Source organism: Pseudoliparis swirei, chromosome 3 (genome assembly GCF_029220125.1).
Source record: "Pseudoliparis swirei isolate HS2019 ecotype Mariana Trench chromosome 3, NWPU_hadal_v1, whole genome shotgun sequence".
Taxonomy (NCBI): Eukaryota; Metazoa; Chordata; class Actinopteri; order Perciformes; family Liparidae; genus Pseudoliparis; species Pseudoliparis swirei.
The window spans coordinates 2,618,256-2,640,133 of record NC_079390.1 but is presented as its reverse complement, the minus strand read 5'-3'; the positions used below and the strand labels follow the sequence as shown (position 1 = coordinate 2,640,133).

The window sequence follows — 21,878 nt, the reverse complement described above, 5'->3', positions numbered from 1 at the left end:
TGTGTGTGTAACTTCCTATCGGACTCCCTGATGACGGGAGAATGAGAGGAGCAAAGTTCAAGCCACTCTGGTAAAGTGTGTATCCAGAGAGGCAGATTGCTCTTATAGCGATAGGACTTCAGCATGATAGAGGAAGCAATGTTATTTACACTATTGGTAAAATGTATAAACATTAAATAATATACTGTTCTTCCAGGTTGTGCGACACGTAGAGAATAGAGGCTACAGGTAATGTAACGTTTCCTGCAGATGAAGATATAAGATCAACTATAAGTGTGACTATAGCCCAGAGCTTTAACATCGGCATGTAGGTACATCTTGAACTCAATGACGTGCTACCCTGCCTACTTGTTATTATCCCGTTATTACATAACCACACTAGATGTGAATGAAAACACTTAAAAGTCAGTCGGTTCACTTCTTTAGTTCAGATTCCGCTGGCTTCATTACCTTAATCTCACCTCACAAGAATATTCATATTTATTATATACATTTGACGAACCCTTAACGAGTGCATCATCATCACCGTGTCGAAAATTAAAATGTGTCCAATACTTTATGGGTTTTTATGAGCCTTTGTTCAATTTTAATGCTAATTAACTAAAGTATATTTGACAAAAATGATAAATAAACATCATGCTGACAACATATCAGCATGCTAACATTTTAGTTGTGAACATGTTGAAATTGATAGTTATTTAGTCAGATTTAGTCAACATCAGAGGACAAAGTGACACCATGAATCCCATGAAACTTTCTCTCTATCAATTTGTTTGTTAAGTAAAAAAAAAATACAATATTATAAAACATATGACACACATACAGACACACTTTACCGATACATAATATGCATAGACATATAAATGGACGTGCAACCATTTAAAAAGAAAAGATTGAGCAGGAGAGGCTGGAAGCTAAAATAAAATATTAAAATATTAATATTCTTATAAATAACATATATTATAATAATAATTATTAAGATGTCTAAACCTCTGAAATGTCCACGACACGTTGTGCACAATACATTGTGTACAGTATATTGTGTACAATACTGTGTGCAGTGTATTGTGGGAACATCTGGAGATCGAATTACGGAGCAGGATTTGTTGCGCAACTTCTTTCAACTGTCAGTTGCCAGAGAGTCTGACCGGTAATTTTGGGAGTGAAATATTAAGAACAATTCACACAATATGTTTCACTCTGCCTCAAAATGCCTTGCTCATGAATAAAGACACAATAAACTGGGACTAGATTGTTTTTTTATACAGATTAAAATGATTAAGAGAGACAGAAACCGTCTCATAACCGGTTTTATTTTGGAGCACGCATGCAGAAACCAGGAGTGACTTCCCAGGAATGTTTCACCTGTAAACACAATGACCTCGAGCGAGGGGTGTGGCTATCCTCGTGAGATCATGCGGGGAGGGAGCACTGCTCTACTCACTTCCTGAGGTTCCAACACTGCCCAAATAAGTGGAGGGAGGCACACACACACACACACACACACACAGAGGATGACCTGTAGTGTCCTGGACCTTTAACCAGAACAGGAAATATTATTATCATACGGCAAAAAAAAGGTAAGACGCTGATAAGAATGACAAGTTACGCTTTCTGTTTGTTTAATCTGACACTGAACACTCGTCTGCTGTGATTTCAGCTGATTTCAGTTTAGCTTGCAATCACGATATCATTGGTTGAGATTAATCACTGTAGGTGGGGATAGAAAATCTGATTTTTTTGTTATTTTATGAAACTAACAATATGAAATTACTTGTTTTTTCTTCACACAATCACAGCATTGGGTGTGTGGATGATTAAATAACCTCTTTTCTTCGCTCGGGTCGCATTCAAAGCAAAAATACATCAAACTACAAGTGTGTGGTGAAAGGTAGAAGTTGTCAGAGAGCCCCGTGAAGGGGTTGGACTGCATTCCCCCTGAAGCTGAGCTGCCTGTTGTGTATCGACTGTTCTTCATACTGCGGGCTGTATGGTGTTTGACAAGGTGTTTTATGGTCTGGCTGACAACTGTGTCTACAGATCATTTACACGTGTTGGTGCAAAGCATGTTCCTGTGGCGATACCTGACACTGCTGCTGCCGGTAACTGTTCAAATATGCAAAGGTAATAAGCCCCAGAGGTAACACTTTACAATGTAAATGCATGTGCACAAACACACAAACACACACACACGCACACAGCCGCCTTTGTCAACTTGTGTGTAGAAACTGTACTGCATGAGTAACGCTTGAGGAACTGACATTTCTTAGGTGACCCAACACGTCGGCCTCTCTTGTGGTTTGCAGAGACCAAATATGCAGAAACGTAAACAATGTCTCTCAGCTGAAACACATGCCGACGTGCAGCAGTGATCTGTTGAGTAACAGCGGCTGAGAACAGCTGATTTCCTACATTTCCTAAACATGAAGATTCTTCCATCTCAGTAGAACTTAAAAAGAAAATATATATATATATATATATATATTAATATATATATATGAATATATTAAATATATATATATGAATATATTAAATATATATCTATATATATCTCTATATATAGATATATATTAATATTAAAATATATATATATATATATTAAAAATATATATATATATAAATATATTTATAAATATATATATATACTTGTTCATTTTGGGTGCTGTTTTTTAAATTAAATATTCAAATGTTTAAGAAAAGAAACAAACCTATTGTAAACAGATAACATCCTGTTGTAAACACACTTCATTATTTCATCTACTTATGTTTCTTTTTTTAAATATATTGGCCGTTTTCTTTCTGATTGAAGCAACGCAGTCTTTCCAGCTTTTCGCTATATTTCAGTTTGTTATGAACGTCATTGAGATGCATTTGAGCGCAGTTGATTCTCATCTACAAACCAGCACGCCATCATGTGATTGGTTGTGTGTCGTGACCACATACTGGGTGATCCACTTGATGGGTGGGATGGTCACGGGTCTGTTCCATGCATAACTCCCAGCATTGCCTCCCAGTTGAACTCGTCCATGACGCGTCCGTCTGGGGGGGGGCGAAGCTTCCTCAGAATTCAGTTGCAACCTTAAACACTCCAACACTGAGTCATATACTGGACAATGTCAGGGATACTTTGATTGAAAAGTACCTACAAGCATAAAAGATTCTGGATAAAAGGTCAAAAAGGTCATTTCTCATGTATTCTCTTGTTGTCATCCTCCCCTAATAACAAACTCTCCCTCTTCCTCTGCTCACTTCCAGCTCAAATATGTGAAGAATTTACAGATCTAGATCTCAGACACGCCATCGTGGGAACCAGCCTCCAGGTCAGGTTGCTGCTCTACACCAGGGACAATGGCACCTGCGGCACGCTGCTGTCCCACAGCGACCCGTCCCACGCGCACCCCCACGTGAACTGGTCCAGGCCGACCGCCTTCGTCATCCACGGGTACCGGCCCACCGGATCTCCGCCGGCGTGGCTGCAGAAGATCACGGAGCTGCTGCTGACCAGGGCCGACGGCAACGTCGTCGTGGTGGACTGGAACCGCGGAGCTGCGAATATCAACTACATGAAGGTGGTGGAGAACACGCGCAGGGCGGCCGACAACCTCACGGCCTTCGTGAAAAAGATGCAGGTATTTGACCCCCCCACACACACACATGAGACCGTCTGGTGTGTCGCGTGGTCACGTGACTGATGGGTCTGCGTTGCAGGAGCACGGCGCCCCTCTGAGCTCCATCCACATGATCGGAGTCAGCCTCGGGGCTCATATGTCGGGCTTAGTGGGCGCCAAGCTGAACGGGTCGCTGGGAAGAATCACAGGTGAGGCCGCACTCTGGAAACGGAGATGTTTCTCTCTCACAACAATCCTCAGAGGGAAGAAGGAAAGGGTCAGAGTTCAACATCAAAGGAACTACAGGGATTATAAGAGATCTGGAATTATCTGTGAAATGTCATAATGAGCTGTAAGTAAGTAAGTTAGTAAGTAGGTAGGTAAGTAAGTATGTAAGTAACTAAGTAAGTATAAGTAAATAAGGAAGTAAGTAGATGAATAAGTAAGTAGGTAAGTAAGTAAGTAACTAATTAATTAAGTAAGTAAGTAGGTAAATAAGTAAGTAAGGAAGTAGGTAAATAAGTAAGTAGGTAAATAAGTAAGTAACTAAGTAAGTATAAGTAAATAAGTTAGTAAATAGGTAAATAAGTAAGTAAGTAAATAATTAAGTAGGTAAGTAAGTAACTAATTAATTAAGTAAGTAAGTAGGTAAATAAGTAAGTCAGTAAGTAAGTAAAGTTTATTATTTTTTCACTTATGACAGACAAAGTGTCACAAAGTTCAGTTCAGTAGTAAATTAAAACAAGTTGACAAAAACAGGGACCAAAACATGTCAACAGTTCAAGAGATTTAAAAGATTGGATCTGAAAACCTTATATGTCGCTATTAGGAAGTGATTTGTGTCACAATTAGCCTGTCATGCTTAAAAGTATATAAACAGTATATTTAAGATGCATTGTCTATAAAGAAAGGTCTCTATATCCCATTGAAAAGACTGATTGTGTCTTACATCCATATTTTGACTACTAATTAGACAAATACACTTTCTAAGTGGACGTCTACATCAGTAGAATAAATGCTGCACGTATTTATTTAGTTACATAACTTATTTAAATTATCTCCTGCTACAGGTAATACACATTGTAGTTGTGGGCACCTGGCTGAGGAGCTCGGGTCCATCAGAGATTATCCTCTGCACAGACATCCACGTCAGCACGTCTGGAGTTCACTCATATAACCGTAAACCAGATATGATAACCTCACGTCTGGGATTGAGATTAAACTACAAGTGTGGTGTGATGTTTGCAGCTCTGGATCCAGCTGGGCCTCAGTTCACCGGCACGCCTCCAGGGGACCGCCTGGACCCCACGGACGCCCAGTTCGTAGACGTGCTGCACACGGACATCGACGGTCAGTGAAACTGAAACACTCAATCTGTTCTTTGCAATCGTTTTTTAAATCACAGTCAGACGGTCAGCACTGAGATTACCCTCACAACAATCCTCAAAGCCTCCGATAGAGGGAAGAAGGAAAGGTCATAGGTCATCGTCAAAGGAACAACAGGGATTATAAGAGATCTGGAATTATCTGTGAAATGTCAATATGAGCTGTAAGTAAGTAAGTTAGTAAGTGGGTAAGTTAGTAAGTAAGTAGGTAAGTTAGTAAGTAGGTAAATTAGTAAATTAGTAGGTAGGTAATTAAGTAAGTAGATAATTAAGTAAGTAACTAAGTAGGTAAGTTAGTAAGTAAGTAAGTAGTTAAGTAAGTAAGTAGGTAGGTAAGTAAGTAAGTAACTAAGTAGGTAAATTAGTAAGTAAGTAAGTAGGTAAGTTAGTAAGTAAGTAGTTAAGTAAGCAGGTAGGTAGGTAAGTACGTAAGTAAGTAGGTAAGTTAGTAAGTAGTTAAGTAAGTAAGTAAGTAGGTAAGGTAGTAAGTAAGTAGTTAAGTAAGTAGGTAGGTAGGTAGGTAGGTAAGCAAGTGGGTAAGGTAAGTAGGTAGGTAGGTAGGTAAGTATGTAAGTAAGTAGGTAAGTAATTAAGTAACTAATTAGGTAAGTTATTAACTAAGTAGGTAAGTAAGTAACTACAACTGAAATACTCAGTCATTTCTTTGCATCATGTTTTAAGTTATGACTCTTAATATTGAGGTGACTCACGCAGGCCTGGGCTTCAGAGAACCTCTGGGTCACATCGACTTCTACGCTAACGGAGGAGCGGACCAGCCCGGCTGCCCCACGACCATCTTTTCTGGTAAGGTCTGTAAAGAAAGAAAAAAAGGTTTCATCTGGATTGGTCGCTCAATCAATGGAACAATGCTGTGTGTACCGAACAACTCGGACCCCTCTGCAGGAGGAGCCTATTTTAAATGTGACCACCAGAGGTCAGTGTTGCTCTTCCTGGACTCGTTGAGTCGGACGTGTGCCAGCACGGCCTACCCCTGCTCCTCCTACAAGGCCTTTCTGGATGGAGACTGCTTGAGCTGCGACCTCTTTGGTGCTGCCGGATGTCCTGTGTTTGGTTAGGGAGCTTCCCTTGTCTCTGAAAATAAACACACACTGTTATTTTAATAAATAAAAGAGACATACATGAATGCATCTTCAAGCATAGATGTTTATGGTGCAGGTAGAAAGTGATGTGATGGTCTTTTTAAATGGACGTGCCTCACATCCAGGTTATGATGTCACACAGTGGAGAGATGTCCTGGTGCGCATCGGCCAAACCAAAAGCTTCTTCTCCACCAACACAGCCTCTCCATTTTGCAGTAAGTAACAACACGAATAATCAACATCGCAATGCTGCAACTTTAAAAACTTCCCTTTAGAATATCCACGTATATTATTCATGTTCAAGGGATTCACATTAAGCTGCATAATAAATATGAAAGGGAGCGTCCAGATTTTTTAAAAACAAAGTCAATGAAGAGCAATACAAAAAAATAGTGAATCGATTAACACCTCTTTTTGTTTTCCTGGTGTGGGAATTTTAGTAAATAAAATGTTATAGCTCATACTGGAAAAGCCTCAAATTAGCTTCAGATGATCTCATTAGAAAGGGATCTATTCTTTAAGAGAGTATTACTGTTTCAAATGTGCACGTGGGCCCCTGACACACACACACACACACACACCTCGGTTTTCATCACCTCTGGAAATGCAGCATCAGTTCAGGCATAATCAATATGAAATTTAAACTTTTTTTTTTTTTAAAGGGGCAGGTGGGGCAATTTTTTTAAATTTTTATTTAATGAATCGAAATATGTCTCAATAATAATGGCATTCAACTCTATTTGAAAAGCTGCACCTGCAATAATGAGTATTACAAAATTATTTCTATTTCATCCGACAGTATATTTATGAGCCAAAAAAGGTCATAAATTGTCTGCTATCAAGTATATATATATATATATATATATATATATATATATATATATATATATATATATATATATATATATATATACATTCCACTTTTTGTTTGTACTTTTAATTTATTCATGTGGTTGATAAACAAGTTTATTTATTTTTTGCTCCAGTGTTGGAAGTTTAATCATATATATATAAATATATATTTTGAATCTCTCAGGGACAAACTACCGGGTGGAGGTGATGATTTGGAACGAGGACGTACGTTTCGGGTTCATCACGGTTAAACTTCACGGTGACGGTGAAGAAGCCGTGGCGACCATCAACCAGTAAGTCTTCACTTCATTCAGGAACATAATCCTGCATGACCTCTCTCGGCCATCCTGGTACTGCTTCCTCTTCAGTAACATCCCTCTTTTGTTCCCCTTCTTTCCATCAGTAAAGCGTCAGAGTTCAAGAAGTTCACGGAGACCACGCTGCTGGCCCAGTTTGACAAAGACATTCAGTCAGTGAGAAAAGTGTCTCTCAAATTCTCCACCGGGAACGCGCTGAAGGCCAAATATAAGCTCCGTGTCCTCCGAATCCGTCTCAGACATCTGGAACGCTCGGAGAGGTACGCAACCCAAAGGCGTATTTAAAAAGAATGTGTTATATCTTTCAGAAAATGTCATCTGAAATATGATTTGAAGCATGTTCACTAGTTTCTCTCCGTCCCTCGTAGGCCTCTCTGTCGATACGACATCCTCCTGCGGCAGGACAAGGAGGTCACCTTCAAGCCACTTCTCTGTGAGGAGTCCAACTTCTGACACTGAGTTTCAAAACATGTCAAACTTTGAGACTAAATGTCAAAACACGCCAAACTTTTGCTCGTGCCGGAGGCGACTGGGCCGCCGGTTCGATCCCTCCAGGAATCGGGATGAACTCACCTGGCTGCACTGGGATCTTTTGGGATCCAATGAAATGTGATATACTATATTATGTACATTTGTTTTTAAAGAGAAAATACATGTGTTGTTTGTTTTTTTAAAGAAATATTTTGCCCAAAGAAGTTTATTTATGTGGGGCGAGTTGGATTTATGACTTATGATTTATGATGAGACGTTATACAGTGGGTACGGAAAGTATTTAGACCCCTTTAAAATGTTCACTCTTTGCTTCATTGCAGCCATTTGCTCAAATCAAAAAAGTTCATTTTATTTCTCATTAATGTTCACGCAGCACCCCATCTTGAGAGAAAAATACAGAAATGTAGAAATTGTTGCTAATTTATTAAAAAAAGAAAAACTGAAATATCACATGGTCAAAATAATTCTTATTAAACTTGTTGCATCATTCCCAAGAAGACTCATGGCTGGACTAGATCAAAAGGGTGCTTCTACTCAATACTCAGCGAAGGGTTTTTCTTTTTTAATAAATTGTCATAAATTTCTACATTTCTGTTTTTTTCTGTCAAGACGGGGTGCTGCGTGAACATTAATGAGAAATAAAATTAACTTTTTTGATTTTAGCAAATGGCTGCAATGAAACAAAGAGTGAACATTTAAACTGGTTTGAATACTTTCCGGACCCGCTGTATCTCAGTGACGGACGCTGTGACTGCTAAAGCGACGCTGGTTTTAAAAGAATACATTGCTTAAATAATACTTATTAATGTATGTTATTTTTCTTCTCGACTGCTCCGAGTTTCCAGTAATGCCTTGTTATGATCGCGGTGTAATTTAGTCAAACTGAGAGAAGACAGACATAATTATTGCAGATTATTTTTTGTAGAATCACACATTTCTTTTTCAAGAGTGAAAACTTTAAAGTATGAACATTTATCGCCATAAAACAAAAACGTTGATCCCCGACTTTCTGTCCATAGACTGAACTGCACTAATGTTATAGAGGACGTTTCCTCAATCTCAATAACGCCACTTGTGTAAATGGATGAATTATTGATCATTAATAAAATCGATAACGGGACATTTTTAATGGATTCATAGCAGCTCTGTCAATACATTTGTTTTGTATGATCAAAAAGGCAACTTTATATATATTTAATGAGATGCACCTGAAATAAGAAATAAGCTTCATCTTATTAATATTATTATTATTATTATAAACTGATGGCAGCTGATCGACTGCTGGCTCTCATTTGATTTCCTCCTCTCCGCTTCACTGCCAAATTTTTTCCACACAGATAACGGAAGAATTATGGAAAAACTATTTGACATATATTAATAAATATTAAAGAATAATAAAGGATTATCTTATTTTATTAATCCTAACCGGAAAACCAACAAAAACATATGTTTCTCTTCATGAAAAGACATTTCCCCACTCCAGGATGTTTCAGATGCTGGTTTCGAGATATAGAAAACCAATTGATTGTAAAAAAATAAAAATAAAAATAAAGTCTCTCCTCTGCACTGTCGTTTTAATGTCCTCATTAAAACATTCAGCCCTCCAGACTCATTCACAAAGGTCAAGAAAAATACAATCAAAAAGGAGCAAACGATGATTTTTCTAAAATTTAGAAAAATATAATCTCATCAGATAAGTGTACAATGGGACCTTTAAATAACGTAGAAGTTCTCCACTCCGCTCATTTATACATGTGCTTCTTCATACGTTGAATCTCCATCTACAACAAAACAAAAAGTATCCAACAATGAGTGCAATGACAACAAAAATCACTATTATCAGGGTTCATACACATGTTGATGGAATCTCGGTGTATACTCGAGTATAAGTGACACAAATAGAGAAAATAGTTTGATTAAAAGACTGAATATATACACTACAGTTCAAAGGTTTGGGGTCACTTAGAAATAGAAGAAAAACCTTAGAAATGTCCTTATTTTTCAAAGTAAAGCACTATTTTTTTTCAATGAAGATAGATTAAATTAATCATAAATACACTCTCTACATAGTTAATATGTAAATGACTATTCTCTGGTGTTTAATGAAGTCTCTACAGAGGTGTATAGACGCCCATCTCCAGTGTTCTAATGGTACATTGTGTTATCGCCTTAGAAGACTAACGGAGGGGTAGAAAACCCTTGAAAACCCTTTCTATGTGAGCGCAGCTGAAAACAGTTATGCTGGTGAGAGAAGCTATACAACTGGCCTTCCTTTGAGCCACAAGTTTGAAGAACAAAATAAAAATCATTATTTCTAACCTTGTCAATGTCTTGACTATATTTTATATTCATTTTGTAATTCATTTGATAAATAAAAGTGAGAGTTTTCATGGAAAACACAACATTATCTGGGTGACCCCAAACTTTTGAACGGTAGTGCATCCAAATGTTTATTCTTTTGATCAAATTGCGTAAATGAAAATATGAATATAACAAACTTCCATGACTTTTCCAAAAACTTTTGATAATTAAAAAAAATGTCACGGTCTTTTGAAATAACCATTTTAAGATTCCATGACTTTTCCAGGTTTTCCATGACCGTACGAACCGTGATTATTTAAAATAACGAAAGGAAGAAGAACAACATGAATTCTCTCTCATCCTTTTGTTTCTTTTTGCCGTATATACCTGTAAAGTCAAGCGGATCCTTTTCTCCTCGTCCAGCTCGTTCATCAGCAGATGGATTTCTTTGCTGGAGCACAATATTTTTTTTATCAGATTAGTGCATAAGGGGGGGGGGGGGTAGGGACTGGGAGATTATACTTCTTCTTTTTTTACGCACTTGTGCTGACTCTTCATCAGCTCAAACTGGTCCCTCAGGTCCCTCAGCTCCGCCTGCAGCTGTCCCAGGCCGGGGGGGGTTCTGCCGGGCTGGGGGTCGGCGGCGAGGCCCGGAGGAGCCGCCAGGTGGAGCACGGCCGAGAGAGCCCTCGGGAGCAGGGAGGTGAAGGACTGCGTGGGCGTGGGGGGGGAGGCGGCTGCTGCTGCTGCCTGTGGAGAGAATAATAATCCGAACGTCACGCAAACAAAAAGACCAAAATATGAAGATTGAAAAGTCTGAAGTTATTTCTTTTCTTTCGCACTAACAGGCGGGGAGGCCTCATCTCGCCGTGTTTCCTGAGGCGTGAAAGAATCCGGCTCTTCACTCTGATTCGCTCTTCTCTCCTCCGCCATCATGAGCGTCACCTGTAAGTTAAATCTAGTTTGAGACATCTGATGAGTAATAAAAAAAAGACATTTAAAGGGTACTTTTACCCAATGTGAGAATGTAAAGAAATAAAAAAACTAGTTTTTTCCCCAGCAAATATAGCTGATACGTACTTTTTAACCTTGTTTTGAGTAAGGAGTTACAGTAGACTTCTTCTACTGCTGTGTCGGAGGCTCAGAACAAGTTAAATTTATCCCAAGGACACCAAGACAACACACACTTCCCTAAGTCTAACACTTCTATTATTACAAGTGTATACTTCCCAGAGTGTGACGCCGCGGCTGTAACCTCGGGTCCGCAGCCACCTGCTCATCGAGCTCCTCGAGCTCCTCGAGCTCCTCCGCCACCGACACGACGGAATGAAACTCTTCGGTGTCTTCGAGAGAGAAAAGAAAATGGAGAACGAGCGTCAAAGCGCAAGACAAGAATATCTGCAGCGACCCACATGTGTGTGTCGCTTCTTACCGGGAACGAGGGCCGAGCTGAAGCTGCCCATGGGGACAGAGGGCGACGCGAGGGGAGAGAGTGAGAGTCTTTAAGGTCTACATCTACGCAAATAGAAAGAGTGCATCAAGGTCAGTGGAGCGGAAATCAACCAACATTATCAAATTAATTAGAATAAACAACTATAGACCTGCTCGTCGACCTGAGAGTTATCAAAGTGTTTGCTTCTCAGAGGGAAACAAAGGAGCTCACATTGTTCAACCTTGAGTTCAGATTGTTGTTATAGTTTAAGTTTCAGCGCACTCTCACCTCGTGTGACCGGCGGCGGCGGCGAGATCCGGCAGCATGTGTGGTAACACGACACCGTCCATTGTGACCGGCTCCGTGTTGTGATGGCGAGGGGACGCCGGCCCGAGGGCTAAGTTTAGCCATGTGGACAGAGGTCACCAGGGGGGGGGCTGAAGGGCGAGGGCCACGTTTAAAGGGACAGGGCAGTCACACAACAGGAGTGTGTTGTTAGAGGGACTTTTAGTTTTTTTTAAAGCATAAAGTAGTGATGATTTGGATTTATTTTGAAATTTCAGAGGAAAAAATAAGTGAACTAGAATGGGCACTCGGTAGAGCGCATACCTTCGCATATCACAAGATTGGGCATTGCATTATGAACATTTTGGCATTAGTTGCATGCCAATTGGATAAAAATTTACCGCGCTATGGTAAAAAGAAGATTTTGAACTTTCCATGACCTTGACCTTTGAGCCGATTGATCCCAAAATCTAATCAAATGGTCCCCGGATAATAACCAATCATCCCACCAAATTTCATGCGATTCGGTTTAAAACTTTTGTTATGAGAATAAATAAATAGCGATCAAAACATAACCTTGCGCATTTTCAATGCGAAGGTAAATATGATTGTCGTCAATTATTAAACACAAGCATGTTGAGTCGATTAAACGTTTTGAGTATTATTTTTGATACAATGCAAGTAAACATTCTTATTCCAGCTTCCTTAATATAAATATGTTGCTTCTTTATTCCTCCATGACAGTTAAGTGAATCTTCTTTTTAAACTTTCAACTTAAACTACTCAAGCATATAATCTTTATATTACTCTGTATATTTAATATTCTATTTTAATCTTTTACTACTGCTCTAATGTGCAACCGCTGCTATGATCCTGCAATTCCCCCAATGTGGGACTAATAATATCTAATCGTTATATCGTGTTTTCGGTTAATCTGGAGGGAGATTGCTATGTTGTTTTTAAATGACCCGCATGTCAGCAGCTTTATCTTCGATTAAATAACTGCTTCAGATCAGTTCAGATTCTCTTGAATAAAGATGACTAATCTATTTCCAAGAAACTACAATTATAGGTTAAGGTTCAGAAACCTGTCGAATAGCCTCAATTCTTAAAAACTGCATTATTTATTCAGTACATAAAACAATCTCAAAACGAGCATGTTAAATTTGGTTTATTTTCAGTTCAAACAATAAACTGAACATGTGATTATACAAGTTGTACAAGTTGTAGTGTAATTGGACGAGCCGCTGAGTCTCATCACGACACGACACGTGATTATTCTTTACAGGAAACGTTTCTTCTGGGTACTTCAAAACCTCAAATCCATCCCAGCTGGTAAACAAAAGAGCGAGCTACAAACTAACTCAGTAAAGAGAAGCCGGCCATGATCGCAGGCGGCACTCCTAAATAATTATACACAAGAAGAAAGAAGGCCGAACAATACACACGCGATGGCAAACGTTACAAATAGCCCAAAACTAAAATACAGCGGTACCTCGAAAGATGCAATTTAAACAATTGCATCAGAGAAAAAATTTAAGCGACAATACTTCCACAGTATAGGAGGAGGGGGGCGAGGGGGGGGGGGTAGTGAGACATCGATGAGCTTCAGAGCTTCCTCCAGTAATCATGTCTGTGGGAAGACAAAAAAAAGAGGATTTGAAGACAGCATTACTAGACAATCGTGTACATTATAGATGGTTGTAAATAAACGACGTGTCCACCGTCCCAGAGGTCGTACCAGAGGTCGTCCCAGAGGTCGTCACCAGCGCTGGTTGGGCCCCCGGTCATTGTACGGCGCCCGCTGCTGACGCATGCTGCGGTATTTGGACATGATGTTGTAACTTTTTCTGAACACCGGCCTCTGGTCTTGGAAGGGACGCGTCACTAAGCTCTCCTTGTAGGAAGAAAGACATTTAAACATTTAGGATATTCACATAATCAATTTCACAAAAAAGAACAGAGTGGTCGCCGAGGAGGAGGGTATGCGTACCATGAGCGGTCTTCTAATATTTCCGGACATTTCGGGGCCCATCTTCCTCGGACCACCAGGGAACCGAGGTCTCTGATAAAAACCAAACGATGCCGTATGTAATTACCCTCACCGTCTCCTTTTAAATGTTAAATGAATAGAAAACCGTGTAGAATGTGTATTCACACGTCGGTATCTAGTGGCCACGATACTAAACTAGAATATTTTAGTGGTCAGCTGACACTTGTGTTTTAGTTGGTTCGCAGTAATTATACAACTTTAATTATCGAGGTCCAGGAAGATGAAATAAAAAGCTGACTACATGTAAAAACTGTATATTTCACAATTTAGTCACTTGAATACAATGAAATATTTCAAGAGTGCGATATAGACTAAAACTATATGTAAATAAATAAATATATAAAAATATATATAAAGAAATACACAAATATATATACAGGACTGTCTCAGAAAATTAGAATATTGTGATGAAGTTCTTTATTTTCTGTAATGCAATTAAAAAAACATTCTGGATTCATTACAAATCAACTGAAATATTGCAAGCCTTTTATTCTTTTAATATTGCTGATTATGCAGAAAACTCAAATATCCTATCTCTAAATATTAGAATATCATGAAAAAGTATACTAGTAGGGTATTAAACAAATCACTTGAATTGTCTAATTAACTCGAAACACCTGCAAGGGTTTCCTGAGCCTTGACAACACTCAGCTGTTATAAATCTTTTTTTTTTACTTGGTCTGAGGAAATATTAAAATTTTATGAGATAGGATTTCTGAGACAGTCCTGTATATATAATTAAATATATAAAAAAAGGTTTTCCCTGCTACCGCTGTTATTCTTCATGAATTATCAGATCGAGAAGCACAGTTTATGCAATACTAATCTCACCTGCATGGGTCCCTGTCCCGGTCTCCTGAAGGGCCTCCCGGGTCTGTAGCTGTCCTGCATCATATTATTAAATGGCCTGCGAAGATGTGAAGGAGCATCAGAAACGGGACACGCGCCGCATAAAGCTTTTGCATTTCACCCAGTGGAAACATCGCACGTCTTAATGAATAAAGATGGTATGACGTGTACCTGAACACCCTCTGGTCCATGAAACTCTGTCTTCGGTCTTCAGGCCACGACCTGGAGTCATCCGCCTTCGAGAGTCGGCTGTTCGGTGCGTCTTGATCTGCAAGAACAAAGAAATGACATCAAAATAAATACACTTATATCAACAGACGTATATTCTATTGTAGGTTTTCATTATGTCTGTAGTGCATCGCAGTACATATTACAATTACATAAATATATAGTAACAACTCAATTTCTCCAGTTTTTATTGAAATGCACACAGTTTAATTTCTCAATCTACTCTGAAATTAAAGCATAGAACAAATAAACAATTGGAGATAAAAATTAGCATGGAATCATTTCGTTTAACAAGATGTAATCTACATGTGTGACACTTTAGCAGATACGATAGCTGAACTCACTCGTGTTGCTTTCCTTCTACAATGGAAATCAGATATAGTTCAGAAAGGTCCTCCAGCTGCGAGTCGTTAACCCTTAATTACTTGTTGCCTGAAAATGGCCTTTTTGTAGAACTCTGAAATGTACTTTATTTTTTGGTAACCTAAACTTGTTTAACCTCTGGCAATTTGCCGCTGACCTTTGTACCATTTCAGGTTATTCACTCGAACTGCTTATATGTCAATAAAAACTGGAAAAATGTGGGCGTTCTAAAACTTTTCACCGGGAGAGTAAAAATCACCAATTCCCTTCTGAGTGCAAACAAAATACGGCAATAATCAGTTTAATTCTTTTTTTCCCCCCCGATACTGAATATAAAACGTGCACCTGAAGCTTTAAAAAATAAATAAAACCTACACAATAAAGTAATGCATATGGAAACGAAAACGACTGGAATCATGATTTCAAAACAATATCTACCACAACCACTAGTCTCTGGGTCGTGAGAACAGAAGAAGAAAAAAAAACACTTGCCGTTCTTCGGGCTGCGGCCCTTCGTCGGGCTCGGCCCGGGCGGCCAGTGGGACAAAACAACGAGGTCACGTTTCTCTATGGGAGAAGACAACCTGAGGAGAGATGAGCGAAGGCCGTGTTAAACGGCGTCGGCGTGACCACGGCGGCGTCGTGCGATCCTAAATGTGGCCTGGATAAATCACCGTCATCACAGTGGTTAAAATGTAAAATCAGCTCAATACTTTAGAAGTGATGCAATGTTAAACCAGTAATGAACAGCAGTTGTGCAGGCAGATAAATGATCATAAAGCCACGCATCACATGGGTACTTACAAAAACCATGGATTGTCCATGCTTCTTTACTGTACCCTGAATCAATCTGAGCTCTCTTCAGTTACTCGGTGATCGTTAGAGGCGGCAAATCTTGGGAGACAACTTTTTAGAGAGCGGGTCTAGATCGCGTCGCCGTATCTTCTATCGTCCCTCTCTCAGAAGCACAGGAGGCTTCGTTTGTCCGGTCCGATCGGACTTTGTTTTCCTGAACTTTGTCGTCGGGGTCATTCGGAGTTCGCTCAGTCGTCGTCCGAAAAGGGATTTCACGAGATTTGAAGCTCCGGGGTGAAGGCTGAGCGTGTCCGGGAGGGCGGATCAAGAGCGTCCTCGTCGTCGTGGTGCGGTGGTTTTTCAGAGACGATCCGGTGTTTGTCTGCTTCTCAAACCAGTCCAGGTTTCAAGGCATCCACAAGAGGCCTGTGAGACTTCTGGTCCTTTACACATCCTAGTAATCTTACGTTTGGGGGCATGATTTAGGGAAAGTCAGGGGGGGGGGTTTAATAAAAGGTGATCGTCTGATTCGGTTCCATCCTCTCCAGTAGTTTTAGGTTCAGAGGGGTTAAGAGCAGAGACCCGACTGAACATCTGTTGCCCATCATCAATGTCTTCGCGGGTTGGCGTGGAGGTTTTGGGCGGGAGACCGTCGGCGCTGTGGACTTTGGCGGCACCGGTCAGGTAAAGTGCCGATCTGAATTCTATCTAGGCCGTCAGATTAGACTTTAGGAACAGACGGCGGCACACGCCGACCCGCGGGTCCAGGCCGAGCGCGTTCCCGTTAAGGGCAACGCCGTACCGACGGGTCTTCCTTCCGTGCCGAATCAAGTCGGGATTCTCCTTCAACGTTGACTCCGTTCAGTCGGGTCTTTTTTTAAGCGCCCGATGTTTTTTTTGCTCTTAGCCGCCGCTTCATCGTATCTTTTTTTCAGCCAATTCGAAATATCACGTCACGGGCTCGTTTCAACGCAGGCGTCGTTGGTGACATCACGACGATAGAGGCGGTCAAATAAACCGCTTTACGGTCACAGGTTTGACTTCTGCCCATTCCGTCGCCTTGACGCGGCCGTCTGAAGGCGTCCGTGACGATCTCATGGAGGCAGAGACACGCAAAGGACTCCGGGACTCGGGGTGCACAGCGTGAAGTCGTGCAAGCAGCAGTTACGGCTCCTTATTGTTCTGCTGAAGGTTGGAGGTAGACGGGGATTCAAACGTCACGAGTCTTGGACGCACGTGTACACATTTGATGAACGTGATAACAATTCCTAAATATGGCCATTAATGTACTGCATTAATAAATAGAAAAATATCAATTGTTGTGCCTACTTTAGAGTGGGGCTTTTTAAAAAGTTGCTGCCTCTTAAAGTTTTTCATTTTTTGGGAACTTGACGTGCATATTGAGTTATGTATCACTTAACTTATCAGTAAAAAAAAATTTAAAAATCATCTAACTGACGGTGGCTAGTTTTGAAATCCGTCTTCATTGGCATTCATCGTCTTCGTTCTGTCAAGTCATCCATCTTGATATAAGTAAAACAAAGTGTCGCAGCTTTGTTTTGGGGAATCTCAAACAGGCCATTTGACCTGTAACTTTGTCGTCTCGTTTTTTTTGTTTTTGTTTTGGGTGAGTCTCTTTTACCGTCGTCCACGATTGGCCGATATGCTGCCAACGGCTTCAAAGGGGGGCAGCTTTAAGCGGTTTTAAGGGGCGTCCTTTTCCTGTCCTCGTTTTCCACACAGGTAGTTTTACACTACGCGATGAAACTTCAGCTTCAATGTGCGTTTGTTCTCCGACGGGCATGAAGGAGTCTTCACAGCTTACTGAAGCTTCTTTTCAGGCTTAATCCTGACAAACTGAGGAATCCTTCAACACTTTCTCCACACTCTTCATCGAGGGTATTAAAAATGCGTCGGGGTTTTAAACGCGTTGCGTTAACTTAGCCCTTTCTCTTCGGCCCACTTCATAGGAAGACCGTGTGAAACACGAGGCGGCGCGCGGAGGGAGGGGAGGGGGCATTTGAAAACCTTCGCAGTTTTTCATCAACTGCGTGGCACATAAAGCTCATCCCGACATCTCCATTCTCCACAGCTGGCACCCCCTTCACATAGAGACATTCTTCCTTCACCTCCTAATCATCATCAAGCCCCTGCGAACAGTGCGAGAAGGAAGATACCGTACCTGTGCGTGTTCGCGGACCGGCGAGACTCCACCTGTTCTTTGCCTGTATCAGAGTCTCTTGAGGACTTGCTGGTATTGCTTTCCTCTCTGGGGGGTGTCTGCTGTGGTTTGACTTTCCTCGGCTCCGGCTTTTTCAGGGGAACTGGAGTCGATTGGAAACGTTTCTTTCTGATGGCCATAACGGAGCTGTTGTTTTCCTGCGAGGCCGGAGCGTCCAGGCGAGGCCTGGGTCTCACAGACGTCGGCACTGCGATCCCAACGAGAGGCTCCGCTCGGACTTGTTTGTTCTTGACCAGGAAACTTCGATCCCTAAGAGACAAAGGTTTACCGCCCAGCGGCCTGGGAATACTGAGCAGCTGAGGCCTCTCCCTCCTGGGTTGTTTTTGATTGCCGTGCTCCAGTGCAGGGTCCGATGAGGGCATGCTGATGTCCGATATCCTCCTCTTGCGGGGTCCTGTCTCTGGCCTCTCCTGAGGGTTCCTGTGGAAGGAGGAGGATGGCGATGGGCCCCCTTTCCACGAGGGGGCTCTGAACGGGGGCAGGTGAGGGCCATCCTGTGCCCTCTCCCTACTGTGGGATCTGCTGCCCTGCCTCTCCACCGGACCACGCTGTCGCCTGGAGTCTTGCTCAGATGACCACCTGCACATCCATCAAACAATAGAGAAATCATTACAACGACAGATCCATTGCCATGTTTAGTGGGAGGCGGAATTTTTTAGCTTTTATCTTAATGCAGCCCCTTCATAACGCCATGACAGAATGAAACATGGTGAGGTAAGTGTAACACTCCTCAATGGCAGGTGAAACCAAATTTACATCAGACCCCAATTAATCCCCTCTAATAATTATGAGTTGGGGTCGAGTAGAGGTAATCAATACAACCCCAGTGACTGGGGGGGGGGGGGGGACTGGGGCAGCTTCAGGCCTCCTCTTTAATCATGTTACCCAGCCGGGGCTGTTGCTTCACTCCTGTACCTCTCTGGACATGAGCCTCTCCCATGCATCTCTCTGGGGTTCCTCTGTGAACCAGAGGGCCCGTGTTCTCCATTGTGCGGATGAGAGAAGGCTCCGGCCTCGTTCCAGCGCTTCATGCCATGACCCGAGTGCTCAAAGGGCCTTTCTCTGGGGTTGTAATACCCACGAGGGTCTCGACCCCGCTGCTCCTGAAAACCTGACTGCCTTTTGCCCCTGAAAGACCCCTGGAACGGGGGCGCAGAGCCCGGCCTCCTATCAGCCGGGTGGTTGCGAAAATGTCTCGGCGAGGGTGACCTGTGACCTGAGGGGTGACCGTGGAAAGGCGGGCCCCTTTGATTCTGGGATCCTCGTGCAGGACTGCGAGAGGATGAGCGATTCTGCCTGGATGGAGAATGCCTCCTCTGGCTGTGGTGTGGTTCCATTTTGGGCGGGTACGATTGAAAGGAATCCTGATTTTGGGACCTCCAGTGATTGAAGCGTGGCTCCCTTTGCTCTCCCATCAGGGGGACTCTTTTGACGACCGGGGGTCGTCCTCTGCCCCTGGAATCTCTCCAGTGAAAAGGCGTCTTGTCCTGGACATCTCTTCGGCTTTTGGAGTGGGGGTTGTAATTCCCTTCGTTGGGTCGAATGCCGTGACCATCTTCGTAGGGTCTGATAGGACACACGAAATGTTTTGTTTTTACAACGCATAACTTTGTATAGAGATTTAGCAATCATGAACATAAAACCAAAGCGGCGTGCAACTTGAAAGTCAAAAAGACATTACCTGGGCTTTAAACGGGGCGGTCCAAAATGCGGCCGAACCATCTTTAGAAGCGAGTGAGTAATCTATGAACAACAAAAGAAAACATTTAGTCTCAGCAGCCTTCAGCCAAAAAAAAATATTTGAACCACTGACTTCATAAACTTGTCTAGTCAGTCAGGCGTTAGTTAATTAGTATCCCTGTTTCTTTTATTCCCATTCAAGTTCTATTTAATTAATATTTTAGACAAGCTGAGTCATCAGTCAAAGTTAGTGAAACATTAAAACAGCAATCTAATACATGATTAATATCTTAAAGTACAAAGTAATAAAATAAGCTAAGACACCATTTAAATTTCTACAGACAAGTTTTTCAAGTTTTAAAATTGCTTATTTGAACTATGATTCAGAGATCAAAGTTAACTTCGTGGACAAACACACCTAATCAGGACCGATACACAGATACGACTCACTGCACTTTCTACTGTTTATATGTAAACGCCACGATGCAACGACAGTGGAGCTGAAATCCAAAGTAGAGAACTAACTAAAGACATATTCTACTTGCTCGTATTTGTGAATCCCAGATAAACCAAACGTGAAGCAGGCTGAGCCGCACAGTTCAGTCCCGACGCGGATTATCAGTCGCGACCAGACGAGCGATCTCAGTGGAAAATAAGCACAATAATAATGTGAACAACCAAGAATAAATTGAAAAACAGTCGAAACGGGAGCTCAGAGTTGAGATTGACTCGTCGCAGAGGGGTTCGGTTTCAGTCCTGGTCCTGTAAACCCCGGTCGAGGAGTCTGGGGCTTCCATTTTTAGCACTAACGCGAGCTAACGAGCTAAGACGACTGACATCTGGCTCAACGCGAACAACACGACGCAGGCGACGCGTTCGTCCGTTTTCAGAGCAAAGGCCTCGATGACAGCGCGTGTCTCTTGTGACGCGAGTGCAGCAACGTGGCCGCAATGTGTCGGCTCTCGTTTAGCTTTTAAAACAAATAGCTTCACGTGTCGCGCTAGCCGCCAGCTAGCCGCCAGCTAGCTCGACCTGTGAGTTTCGCTGACGTTTATGTTTTTCTCCCGAGCTCCGGAGTCACGTCGCGAGGCATTTGAACGTCTCGGCGACACGTTGGTGAACGGTTTTAACTTAAAACAATACGTTCACCGCCGTCACCACGACGTGTCATTAAATAATTTCGCTTGCTAACTTACCAAAAGAAGAAATCGTCGACTGCGACACAGTTGGAGCTGCTCTTCGCTGTCGCAGCTACCTCGCCCTTCATCAACACGGCGCCGACGGGTGTCTTTCGACCCCAAGCGCCACCTAGCGCCTCGGAGTGGGAACTGCATGGTCGACACGCTTATTTGGGAAGTGGAGGATGTATCTTTTATAATGTATCTACCCTAGTAGTAACTTTTTTTTTTCTTTTTTTTTAAAGATATATTTTTTATTAACAAACATTTGTTTACAGGATATTTGTAGTGAAATAGCATTTACAGTTTGTTATGCTGAAAATATTATTTTACAAAAAGAAAATACACAAATGTATAACCTTGTAGAAAACACCACACAAGGGTGATGTTTTTTTGTTTTTTTAACATAAGATGAAAACAAGGAGAGAAAAACAAAAAAAACAAGACAAAACAAAACAAAAGCATTACACAAACTTTTCCCCATCCCACCCCTCCCCTTGTATGGCTCTCAGTTTCCTTTCATTTATACATCTACACAGTCTCTACACAGTTTACCTACACCCATCCGTACACATTTATATCTACATAAACCAATACAACACTCACAACATATACATCACTGTGGACCCCCCAAAACAAAAACAAAAAAATAAATAAAAAATAAATAACCTGCAGCGGGCTTAATTTGACGCCGGAAGTAGTAACTTCTTATAAATCA

At 41.5% G+C, this 21,878-nt stretch overlaps 3 protein-coding genes and 1 long non-coding RNA gene across 9 annotated transcripts; 1 reads left to right on the top strand and 3 right to left on the bottom strand.

Moving 5' to 3' along the window:
- The first annotated feature begins 39 nt into the window (after window positions 1-39).
- Window positions 40-8,199, top strand: lipia (lipase, member Ia). 4 transcript variants are annotated; one of them, XM_056411569.1, is made up of 10 exons: window positions 40-75; window positions 2,041-2,124; window positions 3,256-3,629; window positions 3,709-3,817; window positions 4,857-4,958; window positions 5,708-6,064; window positions 6,219-6,308; window positions 7,130-7,238; window positions 7,349-7,522; window positions 7,631-8,199. In XM_056411569.1, the coding sequence occupies exons 2-10, from the start codon at window positions 2,067-2,069 to the stop codon at window positions 7,713-7,715; spliced, it is 1,458 nt and encodes a 485-aa protein (XP_056267544.1). In that variant the 5' UTR covers window positions 40-75; window positions 2,041-2,066; the 3' UTR covers window positions 7,716-8,199. The 4 variants fall into 4 exon arrangements, with proteins under 4 accessions (XP_056267544.1, XP_056267543.1, XP_056267545.1 ...); XM_056411568.1 differs by lacking the exon at window positions 40-75 and adding an exon at window positions 575-1,580; XM_056411570.1 differs by lacking the exon at window positions 40-75 and having other exon boundaries at window positions 575-2,124; window positions 5,708-5,797; window positions 5,897-6,064.
- LOC130191849 (uncharacterized) lies at window positions 3,807-5,794 on the bottom strand. 2 transcript variants are annotated; one of them, XR_008831267.1, is made up of 3 exons: window positions 5,704-5,794; window positions 4,705-4,939; window positions 3,807-3,864 (listed from the first exon to the last, which is right to left on the bottom strand). It is a non-coding gene; the product is annotated as an uncharacterized LOC130191849 (long non-coding RNA). The 2 variants fall into 2 exon arrangements; XR_008831266.1 differs by lacking the exon at window positions 3,807-3,864 and having other exon boundaries at window positions 4,274-4,939.
- A 1,112-nt stretch (window positions 8,200-9,311) lies between the features above and the next one.
- si:dkey-71d15.2 (SH3 domain-containing kinase-binding protein 1) lies at window positions 9,312-11,884 on the bottom strand. 2 transcript variants are annotated; one of them, XM_056411572.1, is made up of 7 exons: window positions 11,776-11,884; window positions 11,488-11,570; window positions 11,287-11,398; window positions 10,902-11,001; window positions 10,597-10,805; window positions 10,443-10,506; window positions 9,312-9,535 (listed from the first exon to the last, which is right to left on the bottom strand). In XM_056411572.1, exons 2-7 carry the CDS (start codon window positions 11,516-11,518, stop codon window positions 9,497-9,499), a joined length of 555 nt encoding a protein of 184 aa, XP_056267547.1. In that variant the 5' UTR covers window positions 11,519-11,570; window positions 11,776-11,884; the 3' UTR covers window positions 9,312-9,496. The 2 variants fall into 2 exon arrangements, with proteins under 2 accessions (XP_056267547.1, XP_056267548.1); XM_056411573.1 differs by lacking the exon at window positions 11,776-11,884 and adding an exon at window positions 11,657-11,746.
- Window positions 11,885-12,928: 1,044 nt separating this feature from the next.
- Window positions 12,929-21,263, bottom strand: si:ch211-114c12.2 (uncharacterized protein LOC336578 homolog). The gene is made up of 10 exons (XM_056411455.1): window positions 21,179-21,263; window positions 19,984-20,045; window positions 19,218-19,868; window positions 18,243-18,881; window positions 15,758-15,849; window positions 14,846-14,942; window positions 14,657-14,732; window positions 13,766-13,837; window positions 13,514-13,669; window positions 12,929-13,405 (listed from the first exon to the last, which is right to left on the bottom strand). Exons 2-9 carry the CDS (start codon window positions 20,022-20,024, stop codon window positions 13,535-13,537), a joined length of 1,803 nt encoding a protein of 600 aa, XP_056267430.1. The 5' UTR covers window positions 20,025-20,045; window positions 21,179-21,263; the 3' UTR covers window positions 12,929-13,405; window positions 13,514-13,534.
- Between the last annotated feature and the right edge of the window lie 615 nt (window positions 21,264-21,878).

Bases quoted from the DNA above. Each gene is read 5' to 3' on its own strand.
- lipia (XM_056411567.1), top strand. From the start codon at position 2,013: ATGGTCTGGCTGACAACTGTGTCTACAGATCATTTACACGTGTTGGTG. The intron at 2,125-3,255 runs GTAATAAGCCCC...GCTCACTTCCAG, and splicing joins AACTGTTCAAATATGCAAAG to CTCAAATATGTGAAGAATTT. The intron at 4,959-5,707 runs GTCAGTGAAACT...TGACTCACGCAG, and splicing joins GCTGCACACGGACATCGACG to GCCTGGGCTTCAGAGAACCT.
- si:dkey-71d15.2 (XM_056411572.1), bottom strand. From the start codon at position 11,518: ATGGGCAGCTTCAGCTCGGCCCTCGTTCCCG. The intron at 11,399-11,487 runs GTAAGAAGCGAC...TCTCTCTCGAAG, and splicing joins CAGCTCGGCCCTCGTTCCCG to ACACCGAAGAGTTTCATTCC. The intron at 10,507-10,596 runs GTGCGTAAAAAA...ATTGTGCTCCAG, and splicing joins CTGATGAAGAGTCAGCACAA to CAAAGAAATCCATCTGCTGA.
- si:ch211-114c12.2 (XM_056411455.1), bottom strand. From the start codon at position 20,024: ATGGTTCGGCCGCATTTTGGACCGCCCCGTTTAAAGCCCAG. The intron at 15,850-18,242 runs GTACGGTATCTT...ATCTCTCCTCAG, and splicing joins CGGTCCGCGAACACGCACAG to GTTGTCTTCTCCCATAGAGA. The intron at 14,943-15,757 runs GCAAGTGTTTTT...TTGTTCTTGCAG, and splicing joins GGGCCGCAGCCCGAAGAACG to ATCAAGACGCACCGAACAGC.